The sequence below is a fragment of the Lepus europaeus genome, chromosome 5 (assembly GCF_033115175.1).
Source record: "Lepus europaeus isolate LE1 chromosome 5, mLepTim1.pri, whole genome shotgun sequence".
Taxonomy (NCBI): domain Eukaryota; kingdom Metazoa; phylum Chordata; class Mammalia; order Lagomorpha; family Leporidae; genus Lepus; species Lepus europaeus.
In genome coordinates, this window is record NC_084831.1 from 140836732 (window position 1) to 140850777 (window position 14046).

The following is a 14046-nucleotide window of genomic DNA, read 5'->3' on the forward strand; positions in this document are numbered from 1 at the left end:
GATAAGGTCACAAAACCTGAGAACTTGGTTCCGGGAATGCCAACTGCTCCTGACCAGGCAGGCTGTAATATGCTAGGCCGTCCCAACGCTCATTCTCCAGGGCCTGGCTTCCATGCATAGTGACCCTACTGGGGGCCCGCGGCAGAGGGAGGTGGAGGCAGGTGAGCCCACAGGGATCCTCAAGTCCCAGGATTCTGCCTCTCGGTGGGGCTTCCAGGTTAGATCTGGTGCCTACTTGCCCCAATTCTTGGCAGCCTCGCCCCAGACCTGGCCTTCAAGTTCCTGACCTGTGAGCCCAAGGCCAAGGCCACTTCTAACCACTTCCCGTTAAGAGCTTCTGCACGGGGGTTTCATGCCGGCTTTCACTCTGGGCCCAGGGCCTTGGCCTGTCTCAACTATAAATATGGAGACCTGCTAAGAATTCCGTAAACATGTCTAGTCAAAGTCTTACAAGGGATAAGAATGAACACCCCCATTCTAAAGAATAATAATAAATAAAACATGTTAACCTGGGACCATCCAGAAACTCAGCGGGCTGGCGGCCTCACCTGTGTGCCTAGGGTGTCCTTTCCGGGGACTGCTCTCAAGGAGAAAGAAAAACCACACTTCTGGAACCCCAGCATCGTGCTCTAGGCCCAGTGCATCACCCAAGCTCACGCCCCCTTCCCAGAGAACAAAAGCCTGGCCCCTCACCTCAATCCGGGACGACTCAGGAGGCCATCCCAGTCCCAGAACGTTCTGGGAGGTGGGTCGGCGCTCTCACTGTGATCGCTTCACAGCCCGACTCCTCCCTCCCCCACCAGCGCAGGGCCAAGGCCGCGGCTCAGAGCCACTGCTAAGAATAACCTCAGGGAGGGCAGCGGTGACTGTCACCTCACGAGGACGTCACACAGGCCTGTCGTGCATCAGTCAGTCTAGGTCTGCGCACCACGCCCACAGATCTCTGCTTGAAACCATCCCTGAAAACCGCGGTTGCCATGACGACAGAAGAGCAAGCAAGGCAGAGGGAGGGTGGACAGAGAGATGGCTGGGTAAGCCTGCAGCCCACAACCCTTGCTCTGAGCCAGCAAACATCAGAACCGCTTTGAAACTGCAAAGAGCAGGTGTCTCTCAGAGAGTCTGGGGACCCTGGGAGCCCTTCCCTAACCTGTGGCCATGGGCACCCAACCTGCCAGAGAGGGGTCTCCTCTCTCCCCACTCCTCAAGGAGAAAAACCCAAGGTTTAACCCCTGCCTTGCTGCCGGCCAATCACAGGACTTCCAGGCTGGCCCAGGGCACAGCTTCTGTCCTCCTTGGCCCCCAGGGGCTGCCACGTATCCTTGGGGACACTTGTACCCCTGGCCGACAGCCAGCAGGAAGGCTGCTGGCCAAGTTCCTCTTTGAGCTCAGTTTGGTACTGGGGCCTGGCATTTCCCTCTGCCTTTGAGTCGAGAATATTCTATTACCTGGGCCCAAGGGTGTTTCAGAATCTCAAAATACATTTAACAAGCAAAGTGCAGGAGTGGGGAGGAGACAAGAAACCTCTCTGCTCGCCTGCCTCTGGCTTCTCCCCGGGGGGAAGCTCTCTCCCAGAACACTCACTGACCTTGGGTGGTGGAATGGGGGCTGTCGGGTGCCCAGCTTTGGAAAAGACCCAGGTCCACTGCTCCTCTGCACGCCTGCCCTCCCCTCTCACAGACAGTCCCTCGAAGGCTGCCTGTCCCCAGGACAAGACACCATTTCCATACAGTTATGGTGCTCAAGGCCAGTGGAGACCCTAGGCTCCAACCCTGTGTCTATGTTTAATGTTTTGAATATTCTTTTTATTGATTTTATGCACTGGCTCATGTCCCAGATGCCTGCGACAGCTGGGGCTGGGCCAGGCTGAAGCCAGGAGCTGAGAGCTCCAGGTCTGCTGTGTGGGAGTCAGGGACCAAACCACCTTGAGCCATCCCCGCTGTCTCTTAGCACCTGCATTAGTGGGAAACTGGAGTCAAGGCTCAAAGGTGCATGAAACCCAGGCACCCTGTGCGACGTGAGCATCTTAACCAGTGCACCTACAGGAGGTATATGCATTTATACATACAAAAAATTTTATTTTATATTATATGTTATTATATGTAATATATAATACAACTAGTATAAACACTATATAATTAGATACCACAGGAATTATTTAATGAAATTAATGACACAAGATCCTAATGTGTGTCTGGAGAGGTTAAGCGACTGGGCCACTTCACATCAGTCCTTCTCCATCCCATCCACCCCCGTCCCCATCCTTCCCTGGGAGGCAGCTGTGATGGCTCAAGTGGCTGGGTCCCTGCCACCCACATGGGGACACCTGGACTGAGTTCCAGGCTCCTGGCTTAGGCCTGTCCCACCGTAGCTGTTGCAGGCATTTTGGGGAGTGAACAAGTGCTCATGACCTTGTACTCCCAGAGGCAGAGTCTTTGCCAGTCCCTGAGTCTGCCTGTGTGGCTCTCTGTGGCCAGTGACCTTGATAAACCCCTGCACTTTGCTGTCTGCTTTCTTGATGATGCCTGGGCTGCCTGAAGGGCCCGTGGCCAAACTGTCCCCATCACCTTGCTGACACAGAGCCAACTGGGCAAGGTCACCCCGGGGCCTCCCAGGCCCAGCCCAGCTGCCAACCGACCACAGAGATCAGCTGCACCAGGCTGCACCACGAGAACCTCCCAGCTGATGCAGAGAACTGTGGGAAGAGAGAGAGCTTGTTGCTTTAAGCCGCGCTGGTATTGGTGTTTTGCTAGCAGCCACAATGAACTGACCGGGTGGTGTGTGCCCGAAGTTAAGCCTTGACCACAGTGAGGCCCCGCACACCATGGGCCCCCGGGGAAAATGGTTGGCTACTCAGGGAGATGCAGAATCCTGGGTACCTTGACAGAGGAGCCACCCCGGGATCTCCCAGCTCCCGATTTGGTGTTTATTCCAAAATTCAATTATTTAAGATCAAAAACAAAGGACAAGAAAGAAGAACTAGAGAATAAGACCTGCAAAAGTATGGAAAGCGAGCTGTTGAGCGCTGACACGGGAGAGATCAAGAACCACCTGTAGTGCCTTCATCTAAACAGGGGCCAAGGGGGGGGCACTCAGAGCAGCAGGCAAGACGCTGCTTGGGACACCTGTGTCTTACACATCCCAGGGCCTGGGTTCAAGTCCTGGCTCTGCTTCCAAGCCCAGCTTCCTGCTAACGTGCACTTTGGGAGGCAGCTGTGATGGCTCAAGTGGCTGGGTCCCTGCCGCCCACATGGGACACCGGACTGAGTTCCAGGCTCCCGGCTTAGGCCTGGCCCTCCCCTAGCTGTTGCAGGCATTTAGGGAAATGAACAAGTGGCAAGGAGTAATATGTGTGTCTGTCTGTCTGTCTTTCTTTCAAATAAATAAAAAATGTAAAAGGTGCCAAATAAAAGATCCGGTGGCTTGGTCACCCCCATATGGGTTCTGTCTTCTACGTGAGCACTGTGTGCAGGTATCTCTCTTGACCTGTCCACCCTCATCTCCTCCCTCAAGATGGCCTTGAGTCTTCATGGATCATCAAGGCCAAGGCCAACAGGGACAACACATACCCCAACTAGGACACAATTGAGGTTTTTCCTAGGTTAGGCTAGAATGATTGTGAGCTATAGATGCTAAACGTCTTTTTCTATGGTAAGGATAGTAAGACCAACAACGACGGTGGTTAATAGTCCACGTGACCATCTTAAAGATAAAGAGACGTGGTGTATACGAAAGCACACATCTGGTCTACAGCAAAGACTACATCAATATCAGCCACAACAACCACGCCACCCCAGATGGTACCTGATAATCAATAATATGGATCAGTCATTGCCAATGTGAATGAGACTCCCCCAACAAGACTCACATGGAGGAACACAGCTCCCTGGGTGTGTATCACATGATGGGCTGCAGACAAGAATGAGGTCAGGGTGCTTGAGCTTCACGTCCTTGACCGTGGGCTATTCTCAGGGTTGACGCAGTAAGCAGAGTGCAGCTAGGCGGAGGGTGTACCCAGCAGCCAGCCAGACACACAGTGGAGCCTGCCAGCCCTGGGGCCTGGACAGCAGAGAGGTGGCGTGGAGCAGGGGGCAGTTCCACTTCCTGCTCAGCTTTCAGAGCATGGGCAGGCAGGCTCCAAGCAGCTGAGCTAATGTGGAAACCTTCCGTCTATCTCCACCCTACTCGCCGCATGAGCCATGCAACCAGCTGCTGAGGCCAACTTCACTACCAAGGAGCAAGGTGAGATCCAATCTGGGGGAAAATGCAAAGAGCTGTGGGCAGTGGGGAGCCCACCCCTTTCGGGCCTCAGCGCCCCCAGCACCTGTTCATGGGGCTCTCCCGGAGCTGAGAAGGGAATCTTCTGACTGCTGCCTCCACTAAGCTTTGAGGGCAGGGACGCTGGTGGATTGGGTTCCTAGGGCTGCCCTGACAGTGGCAGCTGCCACACAGGCTGGGTGGCTAAAACGACGTGGGAAATGTATATCCTCACAGTTCTGCAGGCCAGAAGTCCAAAATCAAGGCATCTTCAGGACCGTGGTCCTTCCAGACCTGAGGACAGAATGCTTCCTCGCCTCTCCCAGCCCTGGGAGCCCCGTGTCCCCGTGTCCCTGTGTTTGTGGATGCATCACTCTGGTCTCCGTCTCAGCCTCCACATGACCTTCTTTCTCTGAGCCTCTGTGTCCCAATGTCCTTTGTCTTACAGGGACACCACTCACACGGGTGTAGGGCCCAGCCTAACACCTGCCTCTTCATTTATTGCCATTTGCAAAGACCCGAGTTTGAACAAGAGCACATTCCCAGGCTTGCTGGGTTAGGACCTCAACTTCTCTTCCCGGAGACCACAGTTCAACCCCTCCTTTGCAACCGCAATGCCTGGCACAGTACCTGGAACCCGGACACCAAGGAATCGGCTGCTCTCTAGTCCAGCTCTAACCCTAGCTAACTACTCCCCAGGTCTCTGTTTCTTTAACCTCCAAACTGAGGAGTGACTCCTCCACCTGCCCTGTTGCAGCCTCCCTCTTCGTCTCCCCACTGTCAGCGGAGATCCTACAGTGCTCCCTTGCCCTCTGGGCTGCCCACAGCCAGGACCGGACCACTGCGGAGGAGAGACTGGGATCCTGGAGTTCCCCAGAGCAAACTGGTTGTCGTTGTCATAGCAATTCTGCTGTCAGATCAGAGTCTACCAAAACAGAGAGGCCCCAGAGGCCCCAGAGGCCCCAGAGGCCCCAGAGGCCCCAGAGGCGAGATGCTGTCCAGTGGGTCTGCGAGAAACCAGGAATTGGCAGAGGGGGCTTTCTGGCAACAGGAACTGAGAGATGGAGTTTAAATTATTTTAAAGTAGGTAGTGGGAGAAGGAGAGATGAGTGAGATTCTGATGAGCCATTCCGAGGCGGCGTGAAACCACATGGTTCGACCTGAGGCAGCTTTTTCCACGGGCGGTGAGCACGGCCAGTTAACGTTTAATCACTTCCTCAGCTCTGGCTGCACGTGCTGAGCAAGGGGTGGCAGTGGGGTCCTCGAAGAATGCACTGTGGTTGACCCCGAGGGACACGACTTAGCTCTCACGTGGCTCTGCTCATCTCACAGCAAGGTCACGGTTAATGGGCCAAGCAAATTAAGGACCCTGTTTCAACTTGGCTGCTCAGCACTTTATTGGCCTTTGTCTGTTCCACATTTCTAAAGGTGCTGACAACACTTGGGGGTTATCCAGATGGTGGGTCCACCATTTTTAAAGAAATGAGACTACGGGGTGTGCCATGGGTGGGGTGGTGCTTGCTGTTCATACCTGCAGTCAAAGGGAGGTGGGTGCAGGGAACAGGAAGTAAAGGGGTGCATTCTCCCCAGGCTCTGCCAGGGTGTGTGCAGCTCCGTGCAGGAACCGTAGCGGCCCCCAGAGAAGGAAGAAAGTGCCTAGGGGACAGCAAGTTCCTTGCAGTGAGTCGAATTCAGCAAAATGGAAAAATAAATGGAAATAAAGAAAGCATATTTCAGAGTACATTCATTTGCCTGGAGCTTTTAGAGGATACAAACACATTTTGAAATTCTGTAAATGAAGGCTGGGCAGCCGGGGAGGCCCTGGCCAGGGAACAGTGCTTCCCAGTGATGTCTGTGGCTGATCCAGGGTTTAGTGCAGACCCGACTGGAAACGCCGAGTGGAGACCAGCACTAGGATTATAGCTTTGGTGGGTTTTATTGAAGGAGGGGAGCTCAAGGAAACTAGAAAGAGAATGTAGGCAGGAGCACACTGAGAACCCTAAATGCTTGGGATGTGTGAAAGGATTGCTGTATTGGACACACAAGTGTATCAGAGATGTCGTTCTGGTGAAATGATGACCCAGGACTTAAACGTGTATTTATCACTAGGCTACTCTGCAGTACTTAGGGGTTTGAAATCCTCCACCAAATAGGCACCAGGACAAGGCAGGACTGGGCAGAGCGGGTTCAGCAGAGCACAGGCGCGCACTTCACGTTCACCGCCATGACCCACGTCATCAGCTGTGTGATGAGAGTGCTTTTTCTCAGTGGGGGCGTCTCACGTGGGGCTCAGAGAATTCAGCACCAGGGCTGTAACCCACATCCCTGAACGTGTGACTTGGAAAAGCCCTGCTCCATCACAGGGTGAGCTGCCTCGTGGAGGTCCGTGCTCCCTCGGTACTGAAGAGTCTCTGAGCAAGGGGACCACAGGTCCAGTCTCTAGCTTCCCTGAACCCCCACCGCATTTAACTAGCACTCAGCTCATGTGCTGTGCCCACGCTCGGGAAGCGCGCCCACCGGCCAGCCTCTGCACACCTCCCATGCTGGGGCAGCAGCTCCTGGGCTTTGCTGGCAAACCCAGGAGCCACAGGACCGTTCTGGGGCCCCCATCATGGAGCAGCTGGACCACAAGGGTCCCAATCTCACATCCGGGGCCCTGAAGAGCCTATGCTCAAGGTATCTGAGCCACTGAAGGGCAGAGTCCAGCAGCCCCCCGTGTGGCCCAACAGGCTGGCCCACCTTGTGGCCTCTGGCCGGAGGATGATTTGGGGGTTCATCTTTATTTGTAAGCCAGAAGCGCCCTGCCTTTGTAGTCAAGATAGCTCTTCTCAATGCAGCTGGGCAAAGTGCAAATGATTGACAGGAGGTAGAGAGATGATAGAGAGACAGACTGACAGAGGGAATAACTCATGGGGACAGAAGAAATACATCAGTATTACACCAGGGAGGCTGGAAACTAATAGCTTTTCAGCCCCAGGAGGCCCAAGAAGGACCTGGAAAACTTGACAAAAACACAGAATCACAGGTCCCACCCTTAGAGATTTCAATTCAGTAAGGCTGGGCTGGGATCTAGGATTAAATATGCCTACATATAAATATAATTAGTTATGTGTTCTCATTTAAAAAGCAGAGAAACAGAAGGGGAGAGGGAGAGAGAGAGAGAGAGAGAGAGAGAGAGATTGATTCTTCTATTCACCGGTTTATCCCCTACATGTCCTCCACGGCCAGGGCTGGGCCAGGCTGAAGCTAGGAGCCTGGGATTCCATCCAAGACTCCCACATGGGTGGCAGGGACTGAAGTACTTAGGCCATCACTGCTGCTCCCAACGTGCAATCAGCAGGTAGCTGGATCAGAAGCAGAGCTGGGTATAAGCTCAGGATGTGATATGGGATGCAGGCATCCCAGGCACCTTCTTAACCACTGCACCAAATATCCACCTCGGATTTTATATTTTAAACCATCACTGGATGACGCTATTTCAGTAGGTCCCGGAACCACACTTTGAGAAACAGTGCCCCAAATGCAACACATCTTGCTCCGGGTGGTAACAGGCAGACCAAGGCCATGGCTCACGCTGCATTCCCCCGACCCCTCCCCTGCACGCCCCTTTCCTTGCCCTCAGACTTCAACCCCACATGGTCTACGTGGCGTCGGGTCCTCCTGCTCCGGAGGCAGAACACGGCTCCCACTCCCACGTTCGTCCAGGAGGGCCCAAGCACGAGTGACCTCGCTGGGGCAGCAGCTGGAGCCAAGGTCACCAGCCCATAACCAACACGGAGGGCATCACAACCACAAGCACCATGGGGCTTCCCCTGCGGCCACGCAGCTGGCAGAGGCGTCCTCAGGGACAGCCGTGTCCCCTCCACCTCGCACCACTGGCCAGCTGCTCTTGGTTGTGTTTCCAGGGTGCCTGCAGTAACCGTGAAGGATTTGGGGAGCGCCTCTCCCCCCTGCCTCCGTGTCGTCCCAGGTTCCTACCCCGTCACTGGCTTATAAATGTTTCCAAAGACCCATGGCACACCCGCCAACAGCCATGGATTAAAGGGACCTACAGGATTCATGGGTCTTATCCACGGATGCCAGTGGTCTACGAGGTTCATGGATTTTATCATTAACGGGGAAGTCGCTTCTTCTCAAGCAGACAAAAAGGGAGAAAATACGCCGCTCCCAAGGTTGTAACAGGACGCCAGGAGCAGCTACACTTCCAGTGAATTACTTTCAAAGCCATTTGCCCATCTTCATTATTCCTGTTTCACATTAGGGAGACAAGGCAGGATGCCAAAGTGCCTCGATCTCAATCCTATGCCCGTTTGCTTCTCTGCAAGGCCCTGTGTCAGCTCAGGGAAGAATCTGCGTGCGCGTCTCCTCTCCTCGAGTTCACCCCCTCCCCTGACAAGAACCAGGGAGGCCATCGGAACAGCCTGAAAATGAGGCTAAAACCAAGCAGGCCCAAGTGTCATTCTCCCTTCCTGGGTACCCAGCCATCGACCTAATTCAATTTGTAAAGTACTTACTCCAGGCCCCTGTCACCTGCTCCCCATCAGCTCTGGGGTATCCCCTAAAATGCTCTTTTCTGGCACCTTCAGACAGAGCAGGGGCTGTTGGCACCAGGGGAAGGCAGCTTAAGACACAGCAGGAGTGCTGGCGCTGAGGCATAGCTGGTTTGGGTGCCAGCTGGGGTCCCGGCTGCTCTACTTCCAATCCAGCTTCCTGCTAATGCTCCTGAGAAAGCAGTGGAGGATGGTCAAAGTGCTTGGGCCCCTGCACCTGCTTGGGGGACCCAGAGGAAGCTCCAGGCCCCTGGCTTTGGTCTGGCCCAGCTCTGGCTGTTGCCATTTGGGGGAGTGAACCAGTGGATAGAAGACCTTTTTTTCTGTCTCTCTGTCTCTGTCTCTGTCTCTCTCTGTAACTGCCTTTCAAATAAATAAATTTTTTTAAAAAGTGGGCAAGAAGAGGTTGGAGTGATCTCCCAACACCCTTGGCCATGGTTCTGTGTATGCATTAGACACAGGGTTTCAGGCCGGAGCCCTAGGGGACTCAATCCAATTCAACAGGGATAAGATGCTTGCCACCCCAAAGCCTCTGGGTGCCACCAAATAACCCCACTCACAGGACTGTCAGGGCCACAACATTTTTCAGGAGCAGCCGTCTAGAGTCCAGAATGGTCCTCTCTGGACAGCAGGATCGCCTGCTGCTGGGGGGTGAGGAAGCGGGCATGATTTCCCCAGGGACCGCTGCCCTCAGCTCAAACCCACCGTGGCGTGATGGGACTCATGCTTCCTGCCCCGGCCCCGAGAACTGGCCCTCACAGCAAATCTCAGAACTGTAAGGTCCAGTCCACGCCTGTCTCCGTTGCCACTCCCCGGGCACCAAAGCTCACCCATCTGCCGCCTCTTCCTGCCGGCACTTCTCGGACCTCCTCTCATCCTTCCTCCAGGCCGGCCTCACTCTCTGCATGGACTTCCGCCAAAGCATCTGCGTTGCTGTACTCCGCACACTTTCCAGGCTAATTCTCAGAGCACTTTCATTGCCTTTCGACGGCTTCTCAGGTTAGCCTGGTCCTCCCCCACCCCCCAAGATGGACAAAGACCTAGGTTCAGAAGTTCATCACAGGGAGCACAAGTGATAGAGTGGGGGAGGTGAGGCAGGGGAGCCAGAAAAGCCAGTAAGGGTGCCTGCAAGGGTGGGGGGGCTGTCACTGGGGGGAAGAGGGCTCAGCCCTGCTAGACACCCCACAAGGCACCCACAAGGAGCCCATGCCAGAACGTCCCACGAAGGAGTGCGGACACCGGGCTGTGCCCACCACTGCACCCCTCCTTGATGGAGCGCTGCCCCTCTGCTGAAACCCAGCAGGTCCTGTGCCCCTGCACTAGGCTGAGCAGAGAGAAAGACATGTGGGAAGCGCTGCCCATCATGGCTGCAGGTGAACTGGGGGTGGGCCACGGGCATCGGGGCAGAGCGCAGTGGCATCCACAGGGCTACTCTGTGCCTTTGGGAGGAAGTCAGCACTCCGGACCTGCCCTTTGAGGCAGGGTTACCGGATAAGACGCAGGACACCCAGTTCAACTGGGGTTTGGCATAAACAAGGGATGATCTTTCAGCATAAGTGTACCCTAAACACTGCCTGGACCATCACCAGGCTGCGTATTATCGTGTATCTGAAATCCGAATTTAACCGGGCCTCCTGTATTTTTTTGTTAACTAAATCTGACAGCTTCCCTTCAAGGCCGGGCGTGATCTCATCTCAGCCCACTTCCCGTTACCCTGCTCCTCAAACTCGTTCCTCCACAAGTAGGGGCTCTTCACTGCCCCTGGATGCAGCCACCCAAACCCCCGACTCCCCAGGGAGCCCAAATACCAACCCCCCACCCACAACCACTTCTCCCACACGTCTCTCTTCCGCCCGTCATCTCTGAGTCTGAAGTCTCTCTGAACACATCTGTCTGTGGCCCTCTGTCCTTCCACTCACCTCCACAAGCAGGTGCTACTGCACCTGTCATTTTACGACCTTGGGTCATTTGCTGGCGTGTGTCTGAACGCTGTATTTTCCCAGCTGGCTTGTTAACTCACATCAGAGGAGGAATACTGGAGGGGAGCTGAGGGGAGCAGCAGCAACCGAAAACCCTGTGAGGACTGAGACAGAGCCCTCCCCTTCAACCCAGCTCTCTCCATAACTAAAGCGCCGGGCACACGGGCACACCCAGCGAACAGCCATGGACTAACCGAATGAACACTGCCCTCTGTAAGAGCAGGATCGTGCCAAACCTTGTAAACAGCCCGGGCGAGGATGCCCAGAGGATCCCAACCACCACGCTGTTCGGCATTCACAGCCTGACCTTTCAACCCTTTTCCCGGCTCGGGTTGTCGTCCTACACGCCCAGCCCCTCCCCCACGAGCACCAGCCACACACACTCAGGGCACCGGGGACTACCCTTAGCACCTGACCTGTGCTCTGTCACGCTCTCTCTGTTACCTTCCGTACTCTAGTACACACGTACCAGCCATACACGTACAAAACACTTTAAACTGGGAAGGGCTTTCCTGCGAATTGTTTCATTCCAGCATCCCTGGAAGGCGGGCAGAATATGTGTTCTTTTCCGTCATTTGACAAACCAGACTAACTGGGTGCTTAAATGGGTCATTGAAGGGCTCACTGTGAAGAGAGAGATTTGTAGCAGCGCCTTTCAAATCTACAGATACAGCTTGAAAGTGTCTTACATGAGCAATGTCAATGGAAAAACTGCCTTTTCAAACAGAACCCAGAAAAACCTCTGGCCTCCAGCCTCTGCATCCTGGCTCCTTCATGCAAATGAGAAAACAGGTGTAGGTAGGTCAGTTAAACAGAAGACCCCTGGATGGGGGGGGGGGGGAATTCTAAAAAGAAGTGCTCATTGGGGTTCACCGTGGAAACTGAGTGGCCAGCCACTGACGAGCCAGCCCTGCCTGAGGTGGACAGGAAATATTAGTTTCAATGAGGCGTCCAGGCAGCCCTCCGGGAGGAGGGTGGGTCCCACCGCCACTCCCACCCTGCCCCAAGACCCGCCACGCGGGAGAGAGAACAGAACTTGTCCACGGAGCTGCCTGTTCCATGAGTCTGCTTGCGTGTGCGCGTGCCAGGGGGCGGTCTGTGCCGGGTGTGGCTGCGTGTCGCCAGCACGTGGGTGGCACCTGGACATTTACACCGTTGGTGGAGGCGTGTAAGCGAGAGCGAGAGTGTGTGTGTGTGTGTGTGCGCGCGCGTTCATTCCAGCTAGGGGTCCCTTTCGGTAAAGGGTCCCTTCCGCCACCCCTCTCACCCACCGACCCCCTCCCGGGAGGCGAGGACACAGAGCCCAGGGCTACCTGGGCTGGCCAACCGCAGGGTGGGCGCTAGCCCTGTCCTGCCAGCCCCTCTGGCTGGACAAGGTCGAGGCGAAAGCCGATCGATGTTGCCAAAGTCCACCGCCCAAGGCCGCCGCGTGGCCCCAGGCTGAAGTTCGCGGCAGCCCTGCACGGAGCAGGGAGCCCGAGCTCCCAAACAGTACAGAGGCCCTAAATACAATCCCAGGGGATGGGACAGGGGTAAAACTGCAGAGAGGAGACCCCCCACCCCACCCCGGTCCCGTGCGAGGGAGCAGCCCCACAGCCGTCGCCGCCGCTGTCCCCACCCACCGCCCCTCCTCTGCGTCCCCGGCAGCCGCACGCGGGGCTCCACCCCCCGGAGCGCAGTCCACACCGTCCCTTTTCTGCAAAACAACACGACGCGCCGCCCCCCGCACCCGCACCGGGCGGAATCCCGGGCTACGCCCAGCCGGCCACCAGCCGCGCCCGCCCGGGAGCGCGCCCTGCGGCCCGGCCGGTCTGCAGCCCCCGCCCGGGATGGGCCCGGGGCCCCGGCCGCACGGGCGTGGGGAAGCGCGAGGGCGCCTGGCTCTGCCGGCTCGGCTCGGCCCTGCAGCTCCGCGAGTCTCTCCAGCCGCCCGAGGGCCCCGGGGGCACGCTCGGCGCGCGCGCGCGGGGCGGCCCGCGTTAACCGCCTCGGCGCCGGGACTCACCGGAATGTGCACGCGCAGCGAACGCCTTTTCTGGTTGACATTTTTCTTGCCGCCGCTCCCGCCGGGGCTGGAAACATCTTTCTTCTTCTTGGTGTCCATGGCCGCACTTCCCATAACTTTAGCCAGAAGTTAGTCCCCGCGACCCGTCCCTGGGATCCGGCCACCCCCGGCCGCCGCCGTCGGCTCGGAGCCGCGCGCCTCGTACCACGGCGCTTCCACCCGAGACGCCTCGTGGGGACTTCCGCGCGGCGGGAGGGTGGGGCAGGTAACTCGCACCGTCGCCGCCGCCGCCCGGAGGGGCCGGCGGTCGGCGGTGAGCGCGGAGCGCAAGCGTCCTCCTCCTTCTACGGAATCGTCGGCTGCAAAATCAAAGTCAGAGCCTGCCCTGGTCTGCGCTCGCGCCGGGTTACAGGCGGCAGAGGTCTCCTGCTGGGTGGCAAAGTTTTCTTCCTTTTGCAAAGCGAAGCAACATTTTCCACCCTCTCGGCTCCTCCCCCCAGATTCCCAGAGGTAAAGCGAAAGGCAGGTGCAATTAAAAACAGCAGTTTGGAAAACAACCCTCCGCTGCCTGCGCGCGCGGGAGTGGAGAATCTGGCGAGGGGGAGACGGTTTGTGCGTGAATACGATCCCCGGCCGCAGAACACAGCAGCCCGGAGCCTGGAACTAGGGCCGTCCTCCTTTCTCAGCGAGAGGGAGGGAGGGCAGGAGGGGAAGAGGAGGTGCAAAGGCGAATACTCGCAATTGGGTTATCGCTGGGCTGCAAACACGAGTTCTGGCGGCGGCACGCCGGGTCCTGCCAGCCCGAGGGCGCGCCCAGAGCCCCGCGGGCCGAGGAGGGCAGGGCGCCCGCCCCTCGCCCTCGGCCGCGCCGCAGTCCGGGGGGACGGCGTGGGGCCCGCGAGGGGCCGGGCCTGGCGCGGACGCAGGCTCGGGGCGCGCGGGGCGGTGGGCGGAGGCGCGGGTTGAACAGGAAGTGCGCGGCGTGCAGCGCCACGGCCCGGGTGGCCGCGCTGGGTCCCCTCGCTCTGAGCTGGCCTCGGATCCATCGCGTCTTCCAGCGTTTGCTGGCGCCCGATCGCCCAGAAACACGCACACGCGCGCCGTGTCCCCGCAGCAGACTCTGCGGCGCTGGGAAGTCCGGGTCCGCGGGCCGCGCGCTGACTAGCACGTGTCTCGCCGAGCGCTTCGGCGCCTGCGGGTCTGCGTTCCGCCCCGCCCCGCCCCGCCCGGCGTGCAGACCCGAACCCGCACCGAGACG

At 57.2% G+C, this 14046-nt stretch overlaps 1 protein-coding gene across 3 annotated transcripts in view; it reads right to left on the reverse strand.

Moving 5' to 3' along the window:
• The window catches only part of PRKAG2 (protein kinase AMP-activated non-catalytic subunit gamma 2), a 318315-nt gene extending 304862 nt beyond the window's left edge, over positions 1-13453 (reverse strand). For 2 of the 3 annotated variants that reach the window (XM_062192880.1, XM_062192879.1), the window contains exon 1: positions 12789-13451. In XM_062192880.1, the coding sequence (XP_062048864.1) occupies positions 12789-12902 (114 nt within the window). In that variant the 5' untranslated portion in view covers positions 12903-13451. Of the gene's footprint in view, positions 1-12788 lie in introns of all 3 variants that reach the window. The other variant, XM_062192881.1, reaches the window with a different exon arrangement.
• Positions 13454-14046: the final 593 nt, after the last annotated feature.